This window comes from Falco naumanni, chromosome 3 (genome assembly GCF_017639655.2).
Source record: "Falco naumanni isolate bFalNau1 chromosome 3, bFalNau1.pat, whole genome shotgun sequence".
NCBI lineage: Eukaryota > Metazoa > Chordata > Aves > Falconiformes > Falconidae > Falco > Falco naumanni.
In genome coordinates this window covers 102,332,509-102,343,325 of record NC_054056.1, presented here as the reverse complement: position 1 = coordinate 102,343,325, position 10,817 = coordinate 102,332,509, and the positions used below count along the sequence as shown (strand labels likewise).

The 10,817-nt window shown below is 38.4% G+C and overlaps 1 protein-coding gene across 2 annotated transcripts in view; it reads left to right on the top strand.

Moving 5' to 3' along the window:
• The first annotated feature begins 197 nt into the window (after positions 1-197).
• TAF2 (TATA-box binding protein associated factor 2) overlaps positions 198-10,817 on the top strand; it is a 63,308-nt gene continuing 52,688 nt past the window's right edge. The window contains exons 1-3 of one of the 2 annotated variants that reach the window (XM_040586037.1): positions 198-1,075; positions 2,528-2,582; positions 3,392-3,552. In XM_040586037.1, coding sequence (XP_040441971.1) covers positions 1,023-1,075; positions 2,528-2,582; positions 3,392-3,552 — 269 coding nt within the window. In that variant the 5' untranslated portion in view covers positions 198-1,022. The remainder of the gene's footprint in view (positions 1,076-2,527; positions 2,583-3,391; positions 3,553-10,817) is intronic. The other variant, XM_040586038.1, reaches the window with a different exon arrangement.

Sequence of the window (10,817 nt, the reverse complement as noted above, 5' to 3'; positions counted from 1 at the left end):
GCCGCCTCCCCGTGCGAGGCCGCCCGGGCCCGCCCCGCGCATGCGCGATCGCCGTGTCCGTGACCCGCGCGCGGCCTGCTCCGGCGGGGGGGGCGGCAGGGCGCATGCGCACCAGGACATGCCCAGCCCTAGTATACCTAGTTTGAAGGTTTTTTTTGGTTTTTTTTTTTTTTTGGCCTGTGGCTGCCTCTGACACCGGTGCACCACCCTTCTTAGATGAAACAAAACGTTCCAAAAGACTTTCCATCCTGAAAGCTCCGTTAAACCGGCTGTGACCTTTCAACCGGCAGGAGTCAAAGGGTACGGGCAAAATGGCGGCCGCTGCTGAGGAGGAGAGCGCTGGCGGGCTCCGGCGGGCTCGCTGCTGAGGGGGAGCTTCGTACGGCCCGGAGAGCCCGCGCTGTGCCGCTGTGCCGCCCCTGCCCTCCATGCCGACCGGCCCCGGCCGACTGCCTCGGAGGAGAACGAGCCGCGGGAGCCCCCAGCCCAGCCGCCGCCCGGAGCAGCGCCGTTAAAGCCGGGCCGCGGCGGGGTTCTGCTGTGCCGCCTGCGCTCCCCCCGCCCGGGCCGCTCGCCCCGCGGCACCGTCTGGCCCAGCTGTCAGCGGAGGGCGCCGCCCCGGGAGCGGGCACCCCTCGGCCCTGCCTGCCCAGCCGCCCCGGCTGAGGCCTTGCCCGGCTCGGTAGCTCCCACCTCCCCTGCCTGTTGATTTACGTACCTTCTGCGGGAAGGAAGCAGTGAGCGTCTCTGAACTGGTATCGTACCCCCAGTGGAGAGAGGGGTTGTGTGCTGCACTCATACGAGGTTCATGTAGAAAGACTGAATGCTGAATGTTGTTTGTCCTATAATTATGGTGCTCGTTCAAGCCGAGAATGCCTGACCGTTGGGAATCACAGATCCGCAGGGGAGATGAGTGATCAAGTACAACCTGACACAGGGAAACACCGGAGGACTCATCAAGCGAGGATGATGTTGATGCCAGCCTGACGGTCAGCAGTGTATATTTAGTGCTGCTGTTCAGGATGAATAGGAAGAAAGGAGACAAAGGATTTGAGAGCCCAAGACCATATAAATTATAAGTATCCATTTTTTTTAAAGTTGCTATACTTGAGACCAGTGTGCATTTGAAACGGGCTACAGGCCGATCGTTAATTATTTACCTAAGAAGGTTGGAATTACTGCTTGTGGTGTAGTTTGCATTCCGAAAATGTGTGTTGTAGGTGTATGTTTTATTGTGTAAATGGACTCGCTCAAGGACAGTGAGTCTGTCAGCCATGCAGTCTCATATTTATGTAGCGCTCTTCAAACCTTGTAGTTCTCTCCACACAATATCAGCACAACAGACCATGCTACCATGTTTCATTCTTACTGCTGTGTCAAATCTTTTTGACTTAAGGGCTTTTTTTATATATATAAGAAGGTGCTTGCGTTTGTGGCAAGCAGCTTTGTTAAAGCAAATTGTAATTTTTACACATTCCTTATTTTGGTTGTAACCAAGCTGTAAAGCAGTTGGTTGTAGATTTGAGTGAGTCTGTATGTATTTCTGTTTATACTTCAGTGATTTTTTTTATAAATCTGTAACACAAATGTATTTCTAAACGGAATCATTCTTGTTACCATATATATTTTAATGTGTATCTAATGCCTCTTGTAGGAATTCTTATTGAACTTGTTCAGTGGAAGCAAAGTCACTTTTTAATGCACAGGTTACATGAGTATGTGCATATAATTTGTGATGTGGCATGAAAGTTGAATTATTACAAGGTTGCATCTTGAGTCACAGATAGCACTATTGTGAAGTGTGGTAAAGATGCTGCCTACTACAGAAAAAGTAGAAATAACTTCTAGAGTTTTTAAAAATTATTATTTTATCTTCCATTTTTTTAAATTAAGAGTTTTGTTTACGAGGAGTTCTAATATGTCATTCAGACTTTAGGCAAATGCATATGACTTGTTTAAAATGCCTATCTCGATAAATATATAACCATTATTTAAAATAATAAATTCTTATGACATGCTAATTTTAAAAGCACATACTGTATCTTTTTGCATGTATAGTACCAGTTTACGTAAATTATGTGCAAGAGTTAACACACCAGGTAAATTTTCCACAGGTCTCTGACTGCAAATACTGTGGTTGCATGCCTTTTCTAATAGTGCACATTACTAAAGTGTTAGAACTTGATTCTATGCCATCAGTAATACTATATTTTTACAGACTGTTATGTGATGTTCAAAAATGGTGTCATCTTCCTGTATTGCTACTAATAATCATACTGGTATGATACTATTAGAACTTTTCTGACCTTATGTGCAACTTGTATTGGTTATTTGGTTTGGACCATGTAAGAGATTTAGATAACCATTAATTCTTCTTATATAAGTATATGCTATATGCAGTATTTATATGTACAAACATCTTGTATGAGCTCTTTGTTTTTTTAAAACTGGCTTAAAATATTATTTTAAATGCTGGCATCTGTGCAAAACCTACTTATTTAAAACTGTTTTTTTTTTTTTCCAGCACAACTCACCAGGTAGTTTGTATCAACAACATAAATTTTCAGAGAAAGTCTGTTGTAGTAAGTATTTTTTTAATAAAATGTGAAAGTAGAAATTAAACGTCTGGGTTTTCTTCATGCTTTTAGAGGAAACAACTGCACACACGAAGTAATTATGTTGTTCAGCTTCTTTATATTTTATAGTTTCTAATTTGATTCCTCTCATAAGTCTATAATTCCTTGAGACATGTCAAATAAAATATCTTTTGTACTGTGAGCACTTTAACTTATGTAAGGAAAAGCTTTCTAGAAGAAAGTTACTCCATTGTAAATAATATTACAAAGCACTTTGCAATTCAAAATTCATGTTCAACACCATGTTAGTTGATGTTGGGGTTAGGGTTATAGGGTTTTCTAGCTTATATGTGAATTCACTGGGGCTTTGAAAATACATTCATGATTTCAGGCCTGAAGTCATTGTGGATTTAAATAGGTGCCTAAATGGATTCTGCTTAGGTTTTAAAAATCATTGTCTCAAGCTCAAATACTAAAACCTAAAACATAGTGATGAAAAATGAAGTGATGCTGGTAACTTAAAGTCTACTCAATACAGGCAGATCATTTCCAGTAAAACAAGCATGATTGTCAGTCATGTTAAGTTTTTTGTTTTGGTTTATTTCACAGCTGTGAAAACTCACCTTCTAAATGGTATGAAAGAAAAAGGTATTCTAGCCACCTAAAAGGCAAACCAATTTCCTTTATAAATACAAAATTAATTTTTTTTACCTACAATTTTCCTTTGAAATGTGTTAATAAGAATTTTTTTATATATCTCTACTTTGTGAGTCGGTTAAAGATTTTATAGAAGGTTTTGATTTGTGTTTTCATAGGGTTATGTGGAACTGACAATATTTCCCACAGTTGCAAACTTGAATAGAATCAAACTCAACAGTAAACAGTGCCGGATTTACAGAGTAAGAGTCAACGATTTAGAAGCAGCTTTCATCTATAATGATCCAACGCTGGAGGTTTGTCACCATGAGTCAAAGCAGTAAGTGATGCGTTTAAAACTCTGCAGATGTAGTATCTTTTGTTGCTGTTAAGCATGACTTGTTTTATTGTACTGGCAAGTTTTACTTGGTGATTTTCTAGTGCTAACTTTTGGCATGGTGACTTAATTTTGAGAAAGTATTTTGGCAATAATTTTGACTCTTATGATATTCTTCTTGAAATTTTCTTTTACTAACATTTTTTATTATTATTTTGTAAAAGCATCAGAAACTTTTATGAAAGTACTTTATGGGGGAAGAAGAGGTGGGTGCCAGTAGCATTCTCAGTGCTATAGGAAACTGTCATCCTCATGTGTTTTTCTTTGGTAAGAAAATATCTGTGGCTAAAATGTCTTAACTTTGATGGATTTCAGGTTTATCTATGCCCAACTTTTATTTAAAGAAAACGTGGTTACATTATTGTGGCAATAGCATTTTTTTTATATTCTTGTAGATAGCATTTTACAGTGGTGCAGCCACATTCATATGAGAGTTCCACGTCAGAGGATTGCCGTTAGTTTTTGGTTTTGTGGGTTTTTTATGGTTTCTTTTTTGTTTTTTACTCCAGCGCAATTGGTTAAATTGGTTTGGTTGCATGTAGACCAAACCATCACATTCTGTTAATTTGTCCTGCAAAAATTGTCCTGATTTTTATGATGTGTAATGTCACATTGGATGATCATTTTTGTTCCTTCCTATTTTGAAACATAAGAATATTCATATGGTATCAAAGCTTTTGGGAATATTTCCCATTTTCCTAATAAGGTTTTGTAAGAATTGTTTCTGATTTTATTATGTATGTTTAGATAGCCTGACATGTAATTAGCTTATTACTTTGAAACAAGTAGTAGGAATAAGGCAAATCATGTGACTGTATCAGGTTAACTATTGGACTACTAAATTAAGAGGCTTACTTAAGCATCAGCTTAATGTCCTTCAGCTATTTGTTGTGTCCCCTTGGACAGTGATTGCTCTGAGAGAGTTGCTAGCTGAAAAGATGGAGAGGGCTCAGTAGGCAGCTTCAGAGGTGATACCACCTTGTTTAGCTCATACAGCTGATGAAAGCAGATAAGTAAGAGCTAGCTAGACTTATTTTGAAGCAGACTGCAGAGAGTTGATACAGTCCTGCTGGTTAGATTTGTGAGAACAGTGGCATTGTCAAATGATGTAGCTAGATCTATAAGAGGTCTACCCATTGCCTTAATGACTAGAGCCTTTGAGATGTTTCTTAGCCCATCTCAGTTTTCAGGTTAAAGCTGACTTAACTTCTCTGACTATTGTCTGAAAATAGGATATCGAAGAGAACTTCTGTTCATTTTTTATCCTAAGTTTTGCATCCTTGGACTTGAACTGTTTATGGCAGATGTTCTATGTTCCTTTTTTCGTCACTTACAAAAGTTTCAATAGTTCGGTTTGCTAGGTACGGTGTTTATTTATACAGGACACTGAATTGGCTATCAAGAGTTCTGAAACTTTGTTGAAGTCCTGATACTGAACCACTTGATTCTATTAATTCTGTAATTCCTGTCTGTTTTGTGACTTGAGTTTTTTGTTGTTGCTGTTATTCCTATTGCTCTGTAAGTCAAAAATTCAGTATTCTCCTTGGGACATTCTAATTGTTCTGAAGAGCTAGAAAGTAAAGCTTTTGTTCTTTCCTAAGGAATCAAACTTTCATTATTTATTAGCATTGTATATGAGGGTGTAAGTCCTAGAATTTTATCTAAACTCACTTCGAAATTTTAAAGGAAAAGTTTCAGATTTCATGGTCTGATACTGAAGAGCAAGTTTAAAACCTTGTAGCTTCCCACATGTTTTCGGGCAATGATATGGGAAGAGACTTTGGTAAAAATTGTATCTGTTTGGGGTTTTGGTAAGAGAAGCACCATGGTCCAATGTTTTCACTAAGTATTCTCTTCTGATTTTACTGAAACATGTTCATGTTCTCACACATCCTTTTGGCTGGCTTGGTTGAATTTACAGTTTGCTGAATGGTTAAAGAACTTCTAGTGGAAGTGCTTTACATGTCTAACAGCAGCTGACAGGAAATCAGAGAGTCCTTTAGGTTGGAAAGGACCTATTGGGATCACCTAGTCCAACCCCACCACTCAAGCAGGGTCAACTAGAGCAGGTTGCACAAGGCTCTGTCCAGTTGGGTTTTGAGATTCTACAAGCATGGAAACTCTGCGATCTCTCTTGGTAATCTGTTCCAGTTTGATGACCCCCACAGCAGAAAAGCATTTACTTGTATTCATATGGAATTTCATGTATTTAAACTTGTGTCTGCTCACAGGACCAGGACAATGGGCACAAACTGAAACACAAACTCTGAACATTAGGAGACACTTTTACTGTGAGGGTGACCGGACACTGGGACAATTTGCCCAGAGAGATTGTACTCTGTCTTTGGAGAGATACCCAAAGCCATCTGGATGTCCTCCTGGGCAGATGGCTCTAGGGGGCCCTGCTGGAGCAGAGGGGTTGGACCAGATGACCTCCAGAGGCTACTTCCAACCTCAACCAGCCTGTGATTCTGTGATAACTGAATCCTGAATAACTTCTGGAAGATGTGAGAAAGAAGCAGCATTTAAAATTATCAGAATGAGCACTTAACTATGTTAAGAAGGGGATCAGGAGAGATAATTCAATCGTTTTGTGGAGAAAGTGAGTTTCTTCATCTAGTGTCCTAGTGGTATAGGGAACATCATCCTTTGTTTCATATTACTCTGTTTGAGCAGTGAATTAAATTTGAGGACCATGCATGCAAAGTGAAATACTGTCTCACACAGGGCTGCAGCGGTCTGTGGTTTTCACTGCTGCAGGTTTTCATGTTGCTATTCGAGTTTAATAGAAAGTCTCTGTATTTTGTAACTGCTGTGTTATTCATTGTTATAAAAGACAGAGGTCACCAAACATTCTTAACAAAAAACTAGTATGCCTCTTTTCTGTATCTCAGAAGTCAAAGGCTACATGGGTTACAAAGTATTAAATGAAATGTGTATTTTTTCCATTGAAATACCTGGTCACCATTGGGTATTGATCATGATGGTAGCTAAGTTTTAATTAAATATAGCATCTCTGCTATTAAGGCAGGATTATAAACAAAAATGCTGGAAATCTAAAAGCTCTAGAAATTAGTGCCTAAAAAAGAAAAATATAATAATTTATCAGTGGGTTTCCTCTGCCCTTCTGTACAAAGAACTGCTTCTAGAAACAGTAGTGGTTTGTAGTAGGCTTTATATCTAATCATCTGGTCACCTCTTCCGAGTTCTCCTTTGTTATGGCAAGTTCAGCGATGATGTCCTTTGTACCCTTACAGCTGAACTAGGTATATTGTTTTGAACAGTACACAGATCAGTCATCAGGTTTTGTTTCTAACGTTACAGGGATAGTTAGCTTTTGCATGGCTTTCTTCAGTAGTCTATTGACTTTAGTGAATGTGAAATGAAGACTGTTTCTTGGCAAGCTGTTTATTTAAAACAATTGTGAAGGTCAAGTGAAGTGGTTAATTGTTTATGTTGTGCAAATGTTGGCATGCAAGAAAGCATAGTTAAAAAAGGGTTGAGAAAGTCAAGAGTACTCCATCTATGAAATACAAGCAGCACCAGCTGAAATTGTTTCTGCCTCGCCGTGATGTTCTTCGCTACTTCCTGGGTGAGATCTGTCAGATCAGCTCTTTGTGTTCTGAATTTGAACATACAGCTTGTTTGCAGTTCAGGTAATACTTTCGGGTTGTATCATGTGTTGATGCAAAAGTCATTGGCAGGTGATCCCTGTCATTATACATTTTCAGTGTTGCTGAAGGTGAAAATTTTTTTTGGTCTTTCATATTGTCACTTCTGCTGAATGACAAAAAAAAAAATCTCACTAAAAAGGTAATTAAAAATCTGTGAATTTAATAGGAAATTTTAGAAATCTTTAATATGTGCATTAAATATATTTTTTACTTTGATGCTATTGTCAGTTTATCCATCAATCCCAAACCGTAATTTCATGTAACAACTGAAAGAATTTTCAAAGTTTTATCTAATAATAAAGTCAGTCTTCCATCTTGTAATTTCCTCCTGAGGCTTCAGGACATTATAGCTTTTTTTTGTATTGGAATAGATGGATGAACTTACATAACACAGCCTCTTCCTCCCTGACTGAGCAAACATCTGAATAGTGCTGTAAGGTATAAAACAATTCACATAGTTTTACCATATGTACACAAGGTGGCAGAGGATCCCATTTTGCTCATACTTTTCTAAGGAAGAGTTTGAAATCTCACAGAGCTGCAAATAGTGAGTGTGAAAGCTGCCTTTGTCCTCATCTTCTCTCTTTTAATTGTAAATTGTTGCTTTCTTGATTCTGTCAATATAAGGGAAGCGGGATTTATTTTTCTGGGCTATAGTATGCCAAAATCCCACAGCGTGTATTATGACTACTGAGACAACTGTTTGTATCAGCCTCATTTATCATATTTAACAGGCCAAGGAGATCTGTTTTACTAATCCTATGGGTAAGATTGTTAACTATTAAATAGCTACAGCAGAAGTTTGGAGTTTTGATGCAGTGGTTTGATCTATGATAAGTGATGTTTGTGATGATCCTGCTGTTGCCTGGTTATGCACTTCACATGTTTGTGTGACAGTTATGGTGCAGAGCTGAGATGCTACTACATTTTATTATTACTTCTGTGTAAAGGAGGATACGTTTTTGTATAGCTAGCTAATCTGCACGTAACGCTTTCCTTTGCATAGGTACTCTATTCAGTGTAATTTTACCTTTGGCGGTCTATACCTGTTCGCTTACTAGTTCAGCTTCTTTTTTTTTTTTTTTTTATACTTTAGGCCTGTAGTTTTTAAACGTTAAAAATATGAAGATGTTTTGATATCCTCAAACTTCACTGTTGCTTTAGTTACAAGCTGCAGTAAGCTGTGAGAGAGAGCAACGTGGTAGCCTTCAGGGCATTTCTTGTAGTATTCTTCTGAGAAGTCAGTTATCAAGCCTTTAGCTTATGCACAAAATAGAAAAATTACTGGTGGACTAAGCATGTGTCATTTAGCTGCAATAAATAGCCTTCATTTTGACTGGTGTGATCCTTATCTAGTTGTAAATCTATAATAGACTTAGAAATAAACAGGTGTAGAGAACTTTTGAAGAAAGAGATGGCAAAACCCTTAGCCTTGGGCAAGAATGAACATTGAGGTTTTTCAGTGTACAGAGTATTCACATCATTGCCTTGCTAATAATTTAAACTATACGTATACATTTTTATATATATAAAAAATACGCTATGTATAATATATGCTGTATCGTACGTTTTGGGGTTGGACTCCAAAACCAAGTGCTAATTGTATCTGGGAAGCAAAGTGGAATAATAAATGAATTACAGGTAATGAAGAGTAATAAATTACATTTGGATCGGAGAACTTTGCCAAGATGTTGTTTAGTACTGTAGGAGGAAATTGTTTTATAGACTGTGGGGTGTGTAACAGTTAAGTAGCACTGCTGCAGCTAGTAGTGAGAGATGCTATGGAAAGTTGACATGGAGGTATTTGGAATCAATGAGTAGCTTCAAAAAGTCTGCAGGATTCCTCGTGTCTAGTCACTCAACAAGCATGAACTTGGTCTGTAATTAACAGTGTTTTGGGTGAATTCTGATAGTAAAATATATCTCTACTAGGAAAAAACCATGAATGCATGTTACTTTTTCATTGTCAATCCACTCTTAGCATTAGGATAATTTATCCTTGTTCCTTGGGCTGTAACTTTTGGCATGTGCTCTGTTTTTGTTAAAATGGCCATACCCAGTTTATTGAGAATAGTTCAACCTATGAATAAATTAATCTGTGGTATTAAGCCTTTAATGGATTCCTTTTACAATGAATCACCCATTTGAATTGGAACACTTCACAAAAATAGAAATATCAGAATAGACTGTTTTCCATAAAATTTTAAGCCCTGTGGAGTCTACCTTTCTTGCTATAAAATCGTAACCTTTTCCTGTCTGTGAACCCACTGATGTATAAAATGTTACTGCAAGCTCATCATGGTACTCAAACTTCAAGCGAATGCTCTCTGATATATTGGAAAGGGAACCCCTATCAATAATAGTGAATTTTCAGAACCAATTTAGATTAAAATAAAAAACTTAGAGACTTTACAGTCTAACAATGTTACTGTTGTTTTCTGTTGCTAGTGTCTTTAATTACTAAGGTAGTTTTTACTCATGTAATCTTTTTCTAAAGAAAGTTCTTCCAGTGGTGTTTGCCTTCCTAGGATGCCATTTGAAGACACCGTAAAGCAGCACCGGTTGGGGTGGTTATGGTCCCATTGATGGTCTCCCATGCCATCTTTGAAGTAGCACTTCTTTGACCCCTCAATATGTCAGATCAGGGAGCTAAACCAACAGAAGGCTGTCTGAAAAAAAAATTATTTTTTTTTTTCCATTTGGTACTCTCAGCTGCATCACCGCAGGGTCGGATGAACAGTAGTCTCCTTAATGAGTGAGGGAGTAGAAATGTGTGGCTGAGACTAGGAGACAGCACATCAGCTGGAGTTTATGTTGGTTGAATTGTTCTGAAACCATAGCTGAAGTTATAGTATATTCCAATATACGAATGGAACCTTATGCTTTTAAAACTTGTTGGCATTGTGCCCTATCTTTAGGTACACTTCAGCTATGAAAAAGGAAAAATTATTATGTATTAAAGCTTGGGATTTGGGCGTTTCTGTGCTCATATGCTCCCATTTACTATTCACGTCCTATTTTCAGAAGCTTCCAAGCAAAGTAGACGAGTTTACTGCTCCTGACATTCTCAGTCTTGGTAGTGGTGCCAGGGAATTTGTGCACTATTGTTGCCAAAGATGAAGAACTGCATGAAAATATGTTTTCAATATATTTCAGTGTTTTAGCAAAAGTTTTTTAGATGTGGAAAGCTAGGAATAGAAGCATGGTGTTTGACATACCTAGACTTATAGGATGATGCTGGCATAGTTAATTACCCTTCATTCTTCCAAGTAAGGTACTGTAATTTGGGTTGAATGCTGTTTTCTCTGTGGGTGGTGAATAGGGAATGGTTAGATGAAAGTAAAAACCTGAAATGAGATCATGTCTACTTTGTGTGGATTTCAGATTCCATGGAAGAGTGGAGTCTGCAGTCAGAAGTTAATTTATTCCATTGTGGTGCAATAATCTTGCACCTGGGTCAGGGCAACCCTTGATATCAATACAGGCTGGGCAGTGAAGGGGTTATGAGCAGCCCTGCAGAGGACTTGGGGCTGC